This window comes from Tupaia chinensis, unplaced genomic scaffold (genome assembly GCF_000334495.1).
Source record: "Tupaia chinensis unplaced genomic scaffold, TupChi_1.0 Scaffold000119_2, whole genome shotgun sequence".
NCBI lineage: Eukaryota > Metazoa > Chordata > Mammalia > Scandentia > Tupaiidae > Tupaia > Tupaia belangeri.
In genome coordinates, this window is record NW_006159586.1 from 3,670,441 (window position 1) to 3,682,277 (window position 11,837).

Here is an 11,837-nt window from a genome sequence, read left to right on the forward strand (position 1 = left end):
ACCTGAAATATCTCGTATAAACTGAGATCTGCTGTAGGTATAAGATACACAGCAGATTTTGAAGACTTTTTATGAAGAAAAAATGTAAAATATTGATTACTTTCTAAAATGATAATGTTTTGGATATATTGGGTAAAGTAAAATATATTATTTAATGAATATAATCCTTTTTTTTTTTTAGGAGAACTGAACCAAACAGATTTTATTCAACTTTTTTGGGATGAGGAAAACAAATGATATAAAATAAGTCACAAGAAATGCTCTCCTGTACTACTATCTCAAATCATTTTCAATGCTAATCCTTTTTTTTTTTTTTAGGACAACTGAACCAAACAGATTTTATTCAACTTTTTTGGGATGAGGAAAACAAATGATATAAAATAAGTCACAAGAAATGCTCTCCTGTACTACTATCTCAAATCATTTTCAATGTTTTCCAAAATGCTCACACAGCAAATACAAAAAGCTTCAACACTCTTCTTTTGTAACTTCTCCTGGAATAAATGCAACATTAACACACATACACATTCTTCTGTACCAATCTGAAAAGCTGAATTACAAAATGACTAATTTTTGCGATATTACTCATACATATTTTTATTCAGGTACTTTTAATGAGATTATTGCCAACACATACATTATTTTCCTTAACTTCATTTTTACATTAAGCCAATGTCTGTCATGCAGCCATCAAAAATCTTACATTAAATTACACAGGTTTGTAGTCCAATTTAGACTTGAACTTCTTAGAATCAGCCACTTTTCTGACTGCTTTCGTGAAGTCTTCCTGTACTACAAAATCATGATCAGCACGAATTGCAAACATACCTGCTTCAGTACACACGTTGCTCAGGTCTGCTCCGTTAAAGTCATCTGAAAGCTTCACAAATGCTTCATCATCTATTTCACCATGCTCTGTAAAGGGACTTGCATGGATTTTTAATATATCTAATCTTGCCTGTTCGTTTGGTAAATCAATATCTATCAAATCTTCCTTGCAAAGCAGGATCCAGCGTATCTGGTCTGTGTGTAGCCATGATAATTCTGACTCTATGCAGAGTATCAACTCCATCCATCTGATTCGGTAACTCCATTGAAGTTCTCAGATCTCTCTGTCAGCTGAAGTACCCTCAGAAAATGATCTCTCTGTCAGCCGAAGTACCCTCAGAAAACCGACAACCATCAATAGCATCTATTTCATCCATGAAAATAATGCATGGCTGATGGTCCCTGGCATAATTAAACATTTCTCTGGTCAAACGAGCACTTTTGCCAATGTACTTGTCTGCAATAGAACTAGATACAGCCTTTAAGAAATTGCAGTCCAACTGGCTAGCAACAGCTTGTGCCAAGAGTGTTTTTCCTGTACCTGGCGGCCCATGTAACAAATAGCCTTTGGGGGATATTATTCGTACATGCTGGAACAATTCTGGGTTTGGAAGAGGTAACTCTATTACCTCTCATTAACTCCCGAATCTGTTCTGCCAGTCCTCCAATCTCAGAATAAGAAACGTTCCCAGGGTCCTCATGAGACATGTTGTAAACCAGTGGATTCGCCTCCCTTGGCAAATATCTCATGATAGTCAGTGTAGTCATATCCAAAGCAACTCTTGTTCCTGGCTTCAGCTTACTTTTGTCAAGCTGTCGACAACCCACAACATATCTTGGACCATTTGTAGCTTTAACAATACATTTTTCTTCAGTTAATTGCTTAAAGACTTCTCCCACAATCTGCCCAACACTTTGTAGGACCGTCAGATCATTTTCAGACTTTTCATACTGCTTGGTAAGTTCTTTTACTTGTTCCCTTAACTCCTTAAGATGGCCATCGATCTCCTTGTGCTCCAGCAGCTTCTTGAGGTAGTTCTGAAGTGCCTTATCTCTAGGGTCTGCCATAATGAGAAACCGTCCTAATCTGTTTATTTTTAATATTTTTTAAAATGGGAGCAAATTTTAAATTATACATGTAGCTCACATTGTATTTTTATTGGGCAGTGCTTTAAAACATTCTCAAGGTAGATGATCTGGCATTCCCAGAGATTTTGCTTAGTGGGCTGTCTCCTATAAATTTATCTACAAAAAAAAGCTAGAGCATGATTCAGTGATGGATACAAAGACAATGTGGACTGATTTTCAAATGTCTAGGGCTGTTAACATTCAATACTCAAGACATCCAGGTAGTTGCTTTATCCTCATTTGGGAGGAAGTGGGGTGGATTTTTGCAGGAGTGTTCTGTGAGAAGTACATTACAGGAGCTCAGTAAATATTAACTACAATTGCTTTTACTTCTCCAGCTTAAGGTCACATAATTATAACCCTAGAAAAACACCAGATGTCTGTCTTCTAAGATTGGAAATAATGAACTATTTCCACTGTTGCGCAACATAGTATTAGTGTCTTAGTCCAATTAATGAGAGAAATCAATGAAAAGAACAAGAATCTAAAGGGAAAAAAACTACCCATATTTGCAGAGAATGTGCTAGCGCATTTGTTTGCTAGGGCTGTCATAACAGAATACCATAGTGTGAGTGGTTTAAACACCAGAACCTTATAACTTTGTTTCACAGTTTGGGTGGCTGGGAGTTTAATATGAAAGAGTTGGTGTCTCTCCTTGGCTTACAGATGGCCACCTTCTCACTCACAGTCATTCTTCTTTGTCAGCACATTCTTGATGTCTATTTTGTGTATTCAAATTTGCTCTTCATGTAGGGATAGTAGGCAGATTGGATCAAGGCCTAGCCTAACGGCCTCATTTTAACTTAGTCACCTCTTTAAAAGCCTTGTCTCCAAATGCAGTTACATTCTGAGGTTCTGGGGCTTAGGGATTCAACATGTAAATTTTGGGTAGACACAATTCAGCTCATAATTGCAAGTATATTTGGAAAACCCTAGAAACCAATGATAAAACTAACAAAAACAATAAGAAATTCAATAAAGTAGCAGGATATAAAATTTCACATAAGGGGCCAGCAAGTGTTGTGGTGGTTGAGGCACTGGACTCCAACATCACAGACTGTGGTTCAAGTCCCAGACCTGGTGGCTTGCTTTCTCTCTTTCACTCTCTGTCTCTCTCTAGTGAGCACATTTGCACTATAGCAAATTAATAATAATAATAACAGAATTTAATAAATATAATAAACAAAATTTAACATCAAAACCCCAAGAATAAGAATTCCATGGGGCTGACAGGTGACACGGTGGTTAAGGGCACTAGACTCCCACATGGCCAACTGTGATTTGAGTCCTGGACATGGTGGCTTGCTTTCTCTCTCTCTGTCTCTCTCTCTCTCTCTCTCACTCTGTCCCTCTCTGATCAAATTAAAAATAAATAAATAAATAAATAAGTAAAGTTAAAATAATTCTTTAAAAAAATGAATTAGAATTCTAAAAAATGACCAGTCAGGAGATAGAATGGTAGAGAAAATTTCATTTACAACAGCAATAATGAAAATTAAATACTTTGGTATAAACTTTTTAAGCTTATTCCTGTTAGAAACATGCAAAATATACATAAGGAAATTTTAAAAACACAAAAGTAGAGTATAAGAAATGGGGGAAATATCTCCTATTGTAGGATAAGATAACTCAATGTGAAAAAGATATATCTGTTCTCTCTAGGTTACTTTACAAATTTAATGAAATACTAATAATAACAAGCTTTTTTTCCTTTCCACTCTTTTTTTTTTCTTTGTTGTTGAAACAAGTTGGTAATAAAATTTATGTAGGAAATCAAGCACATAAGAGTGGACAGAAAAAAGTACAAGGGGAGATTAGCTTCACTGGACATTAAAACTTACCACAAAGTATCTTTAATTTTAAAAGCATGGTATCAATGTATTAACATAAATACAGTATACATTAGTAGAAAAGAATAGAAATTCCACAAATAGACATAAGTTAATGTAAATATTAACTAATATTAATTAGTGTTGATAAAGGTAGTATCTCACATTAGTAAAGCAAAGTTTTTTTTTTTCTATAGGGTGCCTACACTAGCCAAAGAGAGACAGAGAGAAGGAACATGAGAAATCACTCCTCATGGGGGATGGTCAAATCCTCCTGGGATTTTGGGTGCGTTTTCACGTGAGCCTAGCATGATTTTTTTTTTGGGGGGGGGAGAGGTTTTTGCCATAGGGCGTGTGCGTAGCCAGACAGACAGAGAGAGACAGAGAGACAGAAAGCAAGAAATCACCCCCGCCAGGGGAATGGCCACATCACAATCCCTTCTCCTCCATTCTCCTCTTGGAATCTTGGGCACGCATGCACAGACGCCCGGCGTGTTTTAAGCCACCAGGTCTGGGACACGAACTGCGATCGACAACATAGGAGTCCAGCGACATAGTCATTACACTAATTGCTGATCCCAAGCCTAGCATGATTTTCAAGCCTTCAGATCTGGGACAAAAACTGGTAGGCAATATGGGAGTCCAGCCACTATGCCACATGCTGACCCCAAAGATGATCTTTTAAATAAATGGTTCTAGCTCTCTGGGCTCGGACCTAGTTGGCGGCGCTATGGCTAAACGCACCAAGAAGATTGGCATCGTCGGTAAATATGGGACTCGCTATGGTGCCTTCCTCCGGAAAATGGTGAAGAAAATTGAAATCAGCCAGCACACCAAGTACAACTGCTCCTTCTGTGGCAAAGCTGAGATGAAGAGACGGGCTGTGGGGATCTGGCACTGTGGTTCCTGCATGAAAATGGTAGCTGGTGGTGACTTGACCTACACCACCACTTCGGCTGTCACAGTGAAGCCTGCCATCAGAAGGAATTGAAAGACCAGCAGACGCTCCGTAGACATTTGGAATATCACTAGCCTACAATAAATGGGTTAATTTATGTAACCAAATAAATAAATAAATAAATGGTTCTGGGACAAGTGGATATTCATTTGGAGAAAGATAGAATTAGAGCCTTATATCATACCATACACAAGAATAAATTCCAAATGGATTAGAGTTAATGTAAGATATGAAACCATAAAAGTACCAGAAAATAAATCATGGGTGAATTCCTTTTAACCTAAGAAGTTAAGTCAACTCTGACTCAAAATCCAGAAACAAGAATAAAAACATGACTACATTAAAAATAACAAACAGACTAACAAAAATCACCTTAAACAAATACACAAGACAACTGACAAACTGGGAGAAAGTATTTGCAAAATATGCCACCAATGACAGGCTAAAATTCCTAATACATAAAGAACTCTCAAAAATTGAGGGACAAGCATCAAAAATCTAATAGAAAAATAGGGCAAGTAATGAACTGAAAAATTAATCAAAGACAAAAATATAAAAGTATCTCTTAGGGCCAGCAGGTGGCTTGGTGGTTGGACTGCTTGACTCCCAGGTGGCTGGCTACAGTTTGAGTCCCAAACTCAGTTGCTTGAAATTCATGTCAGGTGCATGAGTGTACATGGCCAAAATCCTGAGAGAATAGAGAAGGGATTGCAGGATCACCGTCCCCCCGAGGGGTGCTTTCTCATTTTCTGTCTCTCTGTCTTCTGGTGAGTGCATGTACCCTAAAACCAAAAACAAAAACGAAACAAAACTCTCAAAAAAAAAAAAAAACCCTTAAATATAAAAATAAAAATAGTTCAGACTGAATATTTGTCTCCATATGGTAAGGATAAAGACAAAACAAAACCTGTATGCAAATCTTATCTTCTAATGAGTAAATGTATTTTTCATAGGAAGATGATTAACATTCCTTTTTTTATTTTTAAAATAATTGCACAATGAATATTTTTTCAACAGTTTTTTTTTTTTTTTTGGTACAGAGTGCATGCACTCACCAGAGAGACAGAGAGACAGAAAACGAGAAATCACCCCCCAGGCGGGATGGCCATGCTGCAAGCCCTTCTCCATTCTCTTCTTGGGATCTTGGGCACGCATACACACGCGCCCAGCATGAGTTTAAGCTACCGGATCTGGGACTCAAACTGTGGTCAACTACTTCAGAGTCCAGCAACATAGTCATTACACTAAGTGCTGGTCCCTTTTTTTCAACTTTTAAAAAATGTATTTATTTATAGTCACTCATTGTACATCAATAGTATACAAAATGAGATTTCCCACTCAGAATATATTATATATTGGCTCAATCGAGGATATTACCATACATGTTATCATCAACAAATAATTTTCTATTTCTTGTTTCTTATACATTTTGCTTTTTAAAATTTTCCCCCTTGATTCTCTACTCTCACCCTCTGCCAATTCCTTCCCTTATCCCACACTGTCTCCGGTATCTACAGTTTTTTCATGTCTCTTTTTTTTTCATATTTTATTGATTCACTAAAGGTCTTAAGTTAAAAACTTTCAATAGCAAGCACAGTTGATATATACATATCTACAGATACATGTCTGACTTCAGGAGTAAACTTCAGTGAGTAAAATAAACATACCATAAAGTAGCACCTTGCTGGGGCTATATAGCTTACTGCACTCATTAAAAAGATATTAATAGGTTTTTTCAATGCATTTTTTTAGTTTCAAGAAAAATAGTTTTAGTTTTAGTAGATCAAAATAAAAAATGTTAAGAGAAATTTGCTCAAAACTTAAAGTTAGGAAAAAAGGCTAGGATTCAGTTCAAATAGTAGGTAGATGAACCTATCAACAGTTCAAGAGAAGACAAAACTCCTTAAATATGGAAATCAAAGTGTTGAAAATCAGTAGAGTCAAAAAATTCTATTTCACTAGTGCAGATTCATGTAATTAATCTCTCTTCTATCGAATTTGCAGTGTTACTGTGGCTGATCTTTCCATTAAATCCTGGAAGCTAACATTCAACATTATTATTGATATTTCTGAACTTGTCCCTACCATAAAGTTGGCCATTTTCTTGGTCATTTTTTTGTTCTCTTATTTCTGTTTTTCATTTTACTGGTATAGCACTCCCTTCAGCGCTTCTTGAAGAGCTGATGTTGGTAAATTCTTTCATGTTTTGTTTATCTGAGAATGTTTTGGGCTTTTCTTCCCATGTGAAGGATAATCTTGCCAGATATAGTATTCTTGGTTGAAATTGTTTTTCACTTAACACTTTGAATACACTTTCCCATTCTTTCCTTGCTTGCGTTGTTTCCAACAAGAGGTCTGATCCTGATGGGATATCCTTTGAAAGTAACTTGATTTTTCTCTCTTGCCAATTTTAGTATCTTGTCTTTGTCTGTGGTTTTGGTCAGTCTGGCTATGATGTGACTTGGGGGAAGATCTTCTTGAGTTGAATCTATGTGGGGTCCTTTGTATTTCTTGGGTCTGGATATTTGAGTGCCTCTCTAGGTTTGGAAAGTTTTCTTCCAGGATTTCATGGACCAGATTACCAATGCCCTTATTAGTTTCTTCGCCTTCTGGGATACTGATGATCTGTATGTTTGGGCATTTAATGTTATTCTCATTTTGGGGGTTTGTTTTCTCAGTCACCTTGGTGAATTTTTCTAGGTCAGAGGTTCTATCTTCTATATCTGAGATTCAATCTTCTGCATGATCTAATCTGCTTTGGATATTTTCAAGGGAGGTTTTGATTCCCTGTAGTACAGCCTTCATCTCTAACAATTCCATCTGATTCTTTATTATGGTGTGTATCTCCTCTTTCAGATCAGGCAGGAACTTCCTCACCTCCTGGAACTTGGTGTCTCTTTTTTCTTGCACTTTCTGGAGTTCGTTATCTCTCTTCTCTTGCATCTCTGTTAGCTTTGTCACTATGAATATTTAAAATTCTTAATCTGACATTTCCATGATTTCCCTTGTATTCTCTGTGGAGGAAGAGGAATTATTCTTTTCCCTTAGAGGAGATATATTTTCTTGGTTTCTTATATTTCTTGTGCCTCTGTGGTGGTTTCTGTTCATCTGATGGATTATACACTTTTTCCTAGTTTTTGGAGTTAAATCTGAACTTCCAGAGGAATGCAGAAGGAGGTGACATACAATCTCTAAACAGTACCGTTTTTCTCCCTTCGCACAGCTGATTCAGTGAAAATTGAGGATTAATCTGATATTAACCTAAAGTATTCAGATATTTGGCTACTGAGCACCTAGACCTGTCAAGAAAATCAGTGTGTGGAGGCTGAGCAGAAAAGTGAGAAAGGTAAAAAGAAAAGAGAGAGAGAGAGAACCAAAAAAGAGACAAAAAGAAAAACAAAGAAAATAATTTTTGGCAAAAAATGTAAACCACGGTGTGCCATGTGAATGGGGCCGCTCAGAACTCAAATATAGATGGCTGCTGATTGGCTTATCCTATGGGGGCAGGGAGAAAGGTAAGAATTAAGACGAGAGGCAGCAAGCTAAGAAGTTGAAAAAGATTTTTAAAAATTGAAAATATACATAGAGAGAGAGATAATAAGTAGAGTGCTCTAGCCTAGATCCTTGGCTAGATTAAGGGGCGGTGGGGGGGAGGAAGGAGCAGAGGATGAAGTCTGAGCAGAGGGTCTTAGGTGGTCCTGATCCCTGAATGGGGCCACTCAGAACTCCACAGGGAGATGATTAACATTTCTGAAGTTAGTTACAGCCACACTAGGACTAAGCAAATAAGAAAATGTTTTTCGAAATAGGCAAGTGGAAATGGAAATAAATTTAGAGGCATGTGTGTGTATGGGGGGGGGCATGCATGTGTATTTCCTATGTCTGTTGAGGGGACCTAGAAGGAATGACATCACATTTGCAATGACTACATCTAGTGTCCAGATCTTGGCTTCCAAGTACCATTCTCCAATGAAAGGAACTATGGTTCATCTGAATCCAAGGCTGGGGCAGGGAAAATACAACACGAGCCTGGGATATCTTATGATGTCAGAAAGTAAGGAAGTGCTCAAAGAAAAAGGACAGAGAACCCAAACTGATTGAAGGCAGAAGAAGTTGAGCAACATTTAGAACCCAAACTGGAAGAGTTCCCCTGATTGAAGGCAGAAGAAGTTGAGCAACATTATAAAAACTTCAAGTATTAGAATATATATAATTATAAATGACCAGGTAGAATAAAATAAATATCCAGTAGCTCATATTGTTATATGTAAATCATAAAGAAAGAAATAGTTGGGGAGAAGGGAAAGCTCTTCCTTATACTATTTCAATTAATACATACAAAAGGAAGGGGAAAATAGAAAATTATCATTGGGCAACATTACACTATCAAACAAGAGCCCTCGATGAATGCTAAAATCAGTAGGGAAAAATACGATGAAAAGCATAATATTTGCACAGTAGAAAGTATAAACCCACAAGATATGTATTACTTACAAAGGAAAAAATGGTAATTTTCTAGGGGAGAAACTTACCACATTAGCCAAATGGTTGTTAACATCACCAGCACTAAGACGTAATTACTACAATATGATGCGTAGAGAAAAGTCTAGCATCACTTCTGTGGTGTTCTTGCCACGATTGTATAATCTTAATCTAATCATAAGAAATCATCAGACAAACCCCAAAACTGAGAAATTGTCATAGGCCAAAGGAGACCAAGTAGACATAATTACTAAATGCAGTATGGAATTCTGGATAGAATTCTGGACAGGAAAAGGGATATTAGTGGGAAAACTGGTGAAATTCAGCTAGTATTTATAGTTTAGTTAATAGCGTTATATCAATGTCAATTTCTTGCTTTTGATAATAGGATTAGTTAAGTTATGTAAAATGTTAACATTAGGGGATGCTGAATGAAGGTACCTTATATTATTTTTGTAACTTTTCCATATGTAAAATTACTTTTAAAAAATGTTAGGGGCCAGCAGGTGGCATGGTGATGGTGCTGGACACCCACATATCTGTTCGTGTTCTGAGTCCTGAACCTGGTGACTTGCTTTCTCACTTTCTTTCTGTCTCTCTCTCTGTGTCTCTCTCTCATCAAATTAAAAAATAATCACAAATGGGACCAGTGGATGGTGTAATCGTTACATTGTTGGACTCTCATATAATCAACCATAGTTTGAGTCCCAGCCCTGACAGCTTAAATGTGCATGCCCAAAATTCTAAGAGAGAAATAGAGGAGAAGGAATTGCGGTGTGGCCACCCCCCCAGGAGGGTGATTTCTTGCTTTCTGTCTCTCTGTTTCTCTTTGTCTCTCTGGCAAGCACACACACCCTCTCCAGACATAATAACAATAAAAATAACAATAAATAAAGTTAAATAAAATAATTATCAAGAAAGAGAATTAGTATTATTTATTATTATTATTATTTTCCAATTTGATGAGAGAGAGACAGAGTAAGAGAGAGAAGGAAAGTGAGAAAGCAAGTTACCAGGTCCAGGACTTAAACCATTGTCAGCTATGTCAGAATTCAGCAATTTTTAACTACCACGCCACCTGCCAGCCCCAAAATTAAATAATTCTTAAAAAATTGTTTTAAATGCCTCTTGAATATTTGCTGGATCAGTGATCCAGAGTCAAATACAGATAAACATCACATGACTTTCCTTAAGCAATCTCCCATCACAACATCACTCAGCCACTCCACAACTAACTCATGTTTTTTTATGGCAGAAATCACATGTATACACATGAGAGAAATGGTGAGAACAAGAGAGAGAGAGAGAGGAGAGCCCTCCAACAGGGCCTGATCACACTACAATACACTTTTCTCCAATTCTTCATTATATCAGGATCCTGAGCATGTGTGTGCATACTCAACATCTTTTTCAAGCCACCAAGCTGAGACTCAAACCCTGGTCACCCATGTGGAATCTGGCTTCCTCTTGCAGCACTTAACTGCTGTGCTATGGGGGCACCCTAATTCATTTTTCGATTATATGTACAGAATTGTACTTCTAGTGAGGCAAACTAAGAATTTAAAATCCAATCATGAATTAATAGCTTTCATCCACTAGCAATTCTAAAGGAAAGTAGAGTAAAAAACTTGTGGAAAAAGTGATTACTGTTTAACCACTTCAAAGTTTATTATAAAAACAGAAATTGTTTCTATACCCCAGGGTCATAGTACCTTAAAAAGAGAACTGCGGTGAGGAAAAAATAAATGCCATTTGAGTCATTTGAATCAGCTTGATTTCCAAAAACTTTTTGTATAATGATCCTCGTTTCCTGATATTCTATCTAAATAATTATTTCACCTCACTCTCCCCTCGTAAATTTACCATTCATATTAAATGGGAAGTAGCCTCATTAGAATCAACTGACCATAATTTGGGTAGGGGTAAAGTGAGGGAAAAGCCAGGGAAAGAAGGAATGTGCGTGGGCAGAGAACTGGAAGGACTTTGGGCAGGAACCGGGGATGTCTGCAAATGCACTCACAGTGACCTGGCAGGGTCCCAAATATCTCCTGCAGAGCTCCCATGTGAAGGCGGGATGGCCGTAGGATGGAAATCTGCTATAAGCTGATCAAGGGTCTCTTGGAGGAAAGCAAAAGTTTAGAGAGCTCACAAGTGTTTTTATGAAGTATGATCAATAATACATATATATTTGCTAGTGACTACTTAGCTCCAAAGGGTTTTGACAAGTGCTCTAGTGTCTATGGTGTTTGATAGGGAAGATGGCCAAGAGACATGTGGGGGGAGCTCTGTATCCCTCCTGTGGGAGTATGAGGGACACTTTATCAGTATTTCCCCAAACCTTGGGATACATGCAGAGAATCCTGGAAGAGAGTGCACGTTCCCACTTTGGACTTGACACTTGTCAAGGATTCCAGCTGAATTCTTACTGGTGTGCAGCTGCATCTGTCCCAGGTGAGTTCGTGTTCATGCCCCATCTCTCCATACAGATGCTGCTGTCTTCTTAGATTTCAGGCTATTTGGTTGCTTACAAACTCAGCAGTCAGATGGGTTCAAAGTTGTAAACTTGCAGTTTTCCCAGCTTTCTTGTTGCTGAAAGGTGGGAACAACACTCT

The 11,837-nt window shown here is 37.5% G+C and overlaps 1 protein-coding gene and 1 pseudogene across 1 annotated transcript; one reads left to right on the forward strand and one right to left on the reverse strand.

The window, feature by feature from the left end:
• Window positions 1–329: 329 nt before the first annotated feature.
• On the reverse strand, window positions 330–1,896 carry LOC102471778 (26S proteasome regulatory subunit 10B pseudogene; annotated as a pseudogene).
• A 2,524-nt stretch (window positions 1,897–4,420) lies between these two features.
• LOC102472207 (60S ribosomal protein L37a-like) lies at window positions 4,421–4,785 on the forward strand. The gene has a single exon (XM_006144447.2). The coding sequence runs from the start codon at window positions 4,516–4,518 to the stop codon at window positions 4,774–4,776; it is 261 nt and encodes an 86-aa protein (XP_006144509.1). The 5' UTR covers window positions 4,421–4,515; the 3' UTR covers window positions 4,777–4,785.
• The last annotated feature ends 7,052 nt before the right edge of the window (window positions 4,786–11,837 follow it).

Coding starts and splice junctions, on each gene's coding strand:
- LOC102472207 (XM_006144447.2), top strand. CDS start 4,516: ATGGCTAAACGCACCAAGAAGATTGGCATCGTCGGTAAATATGGGACT.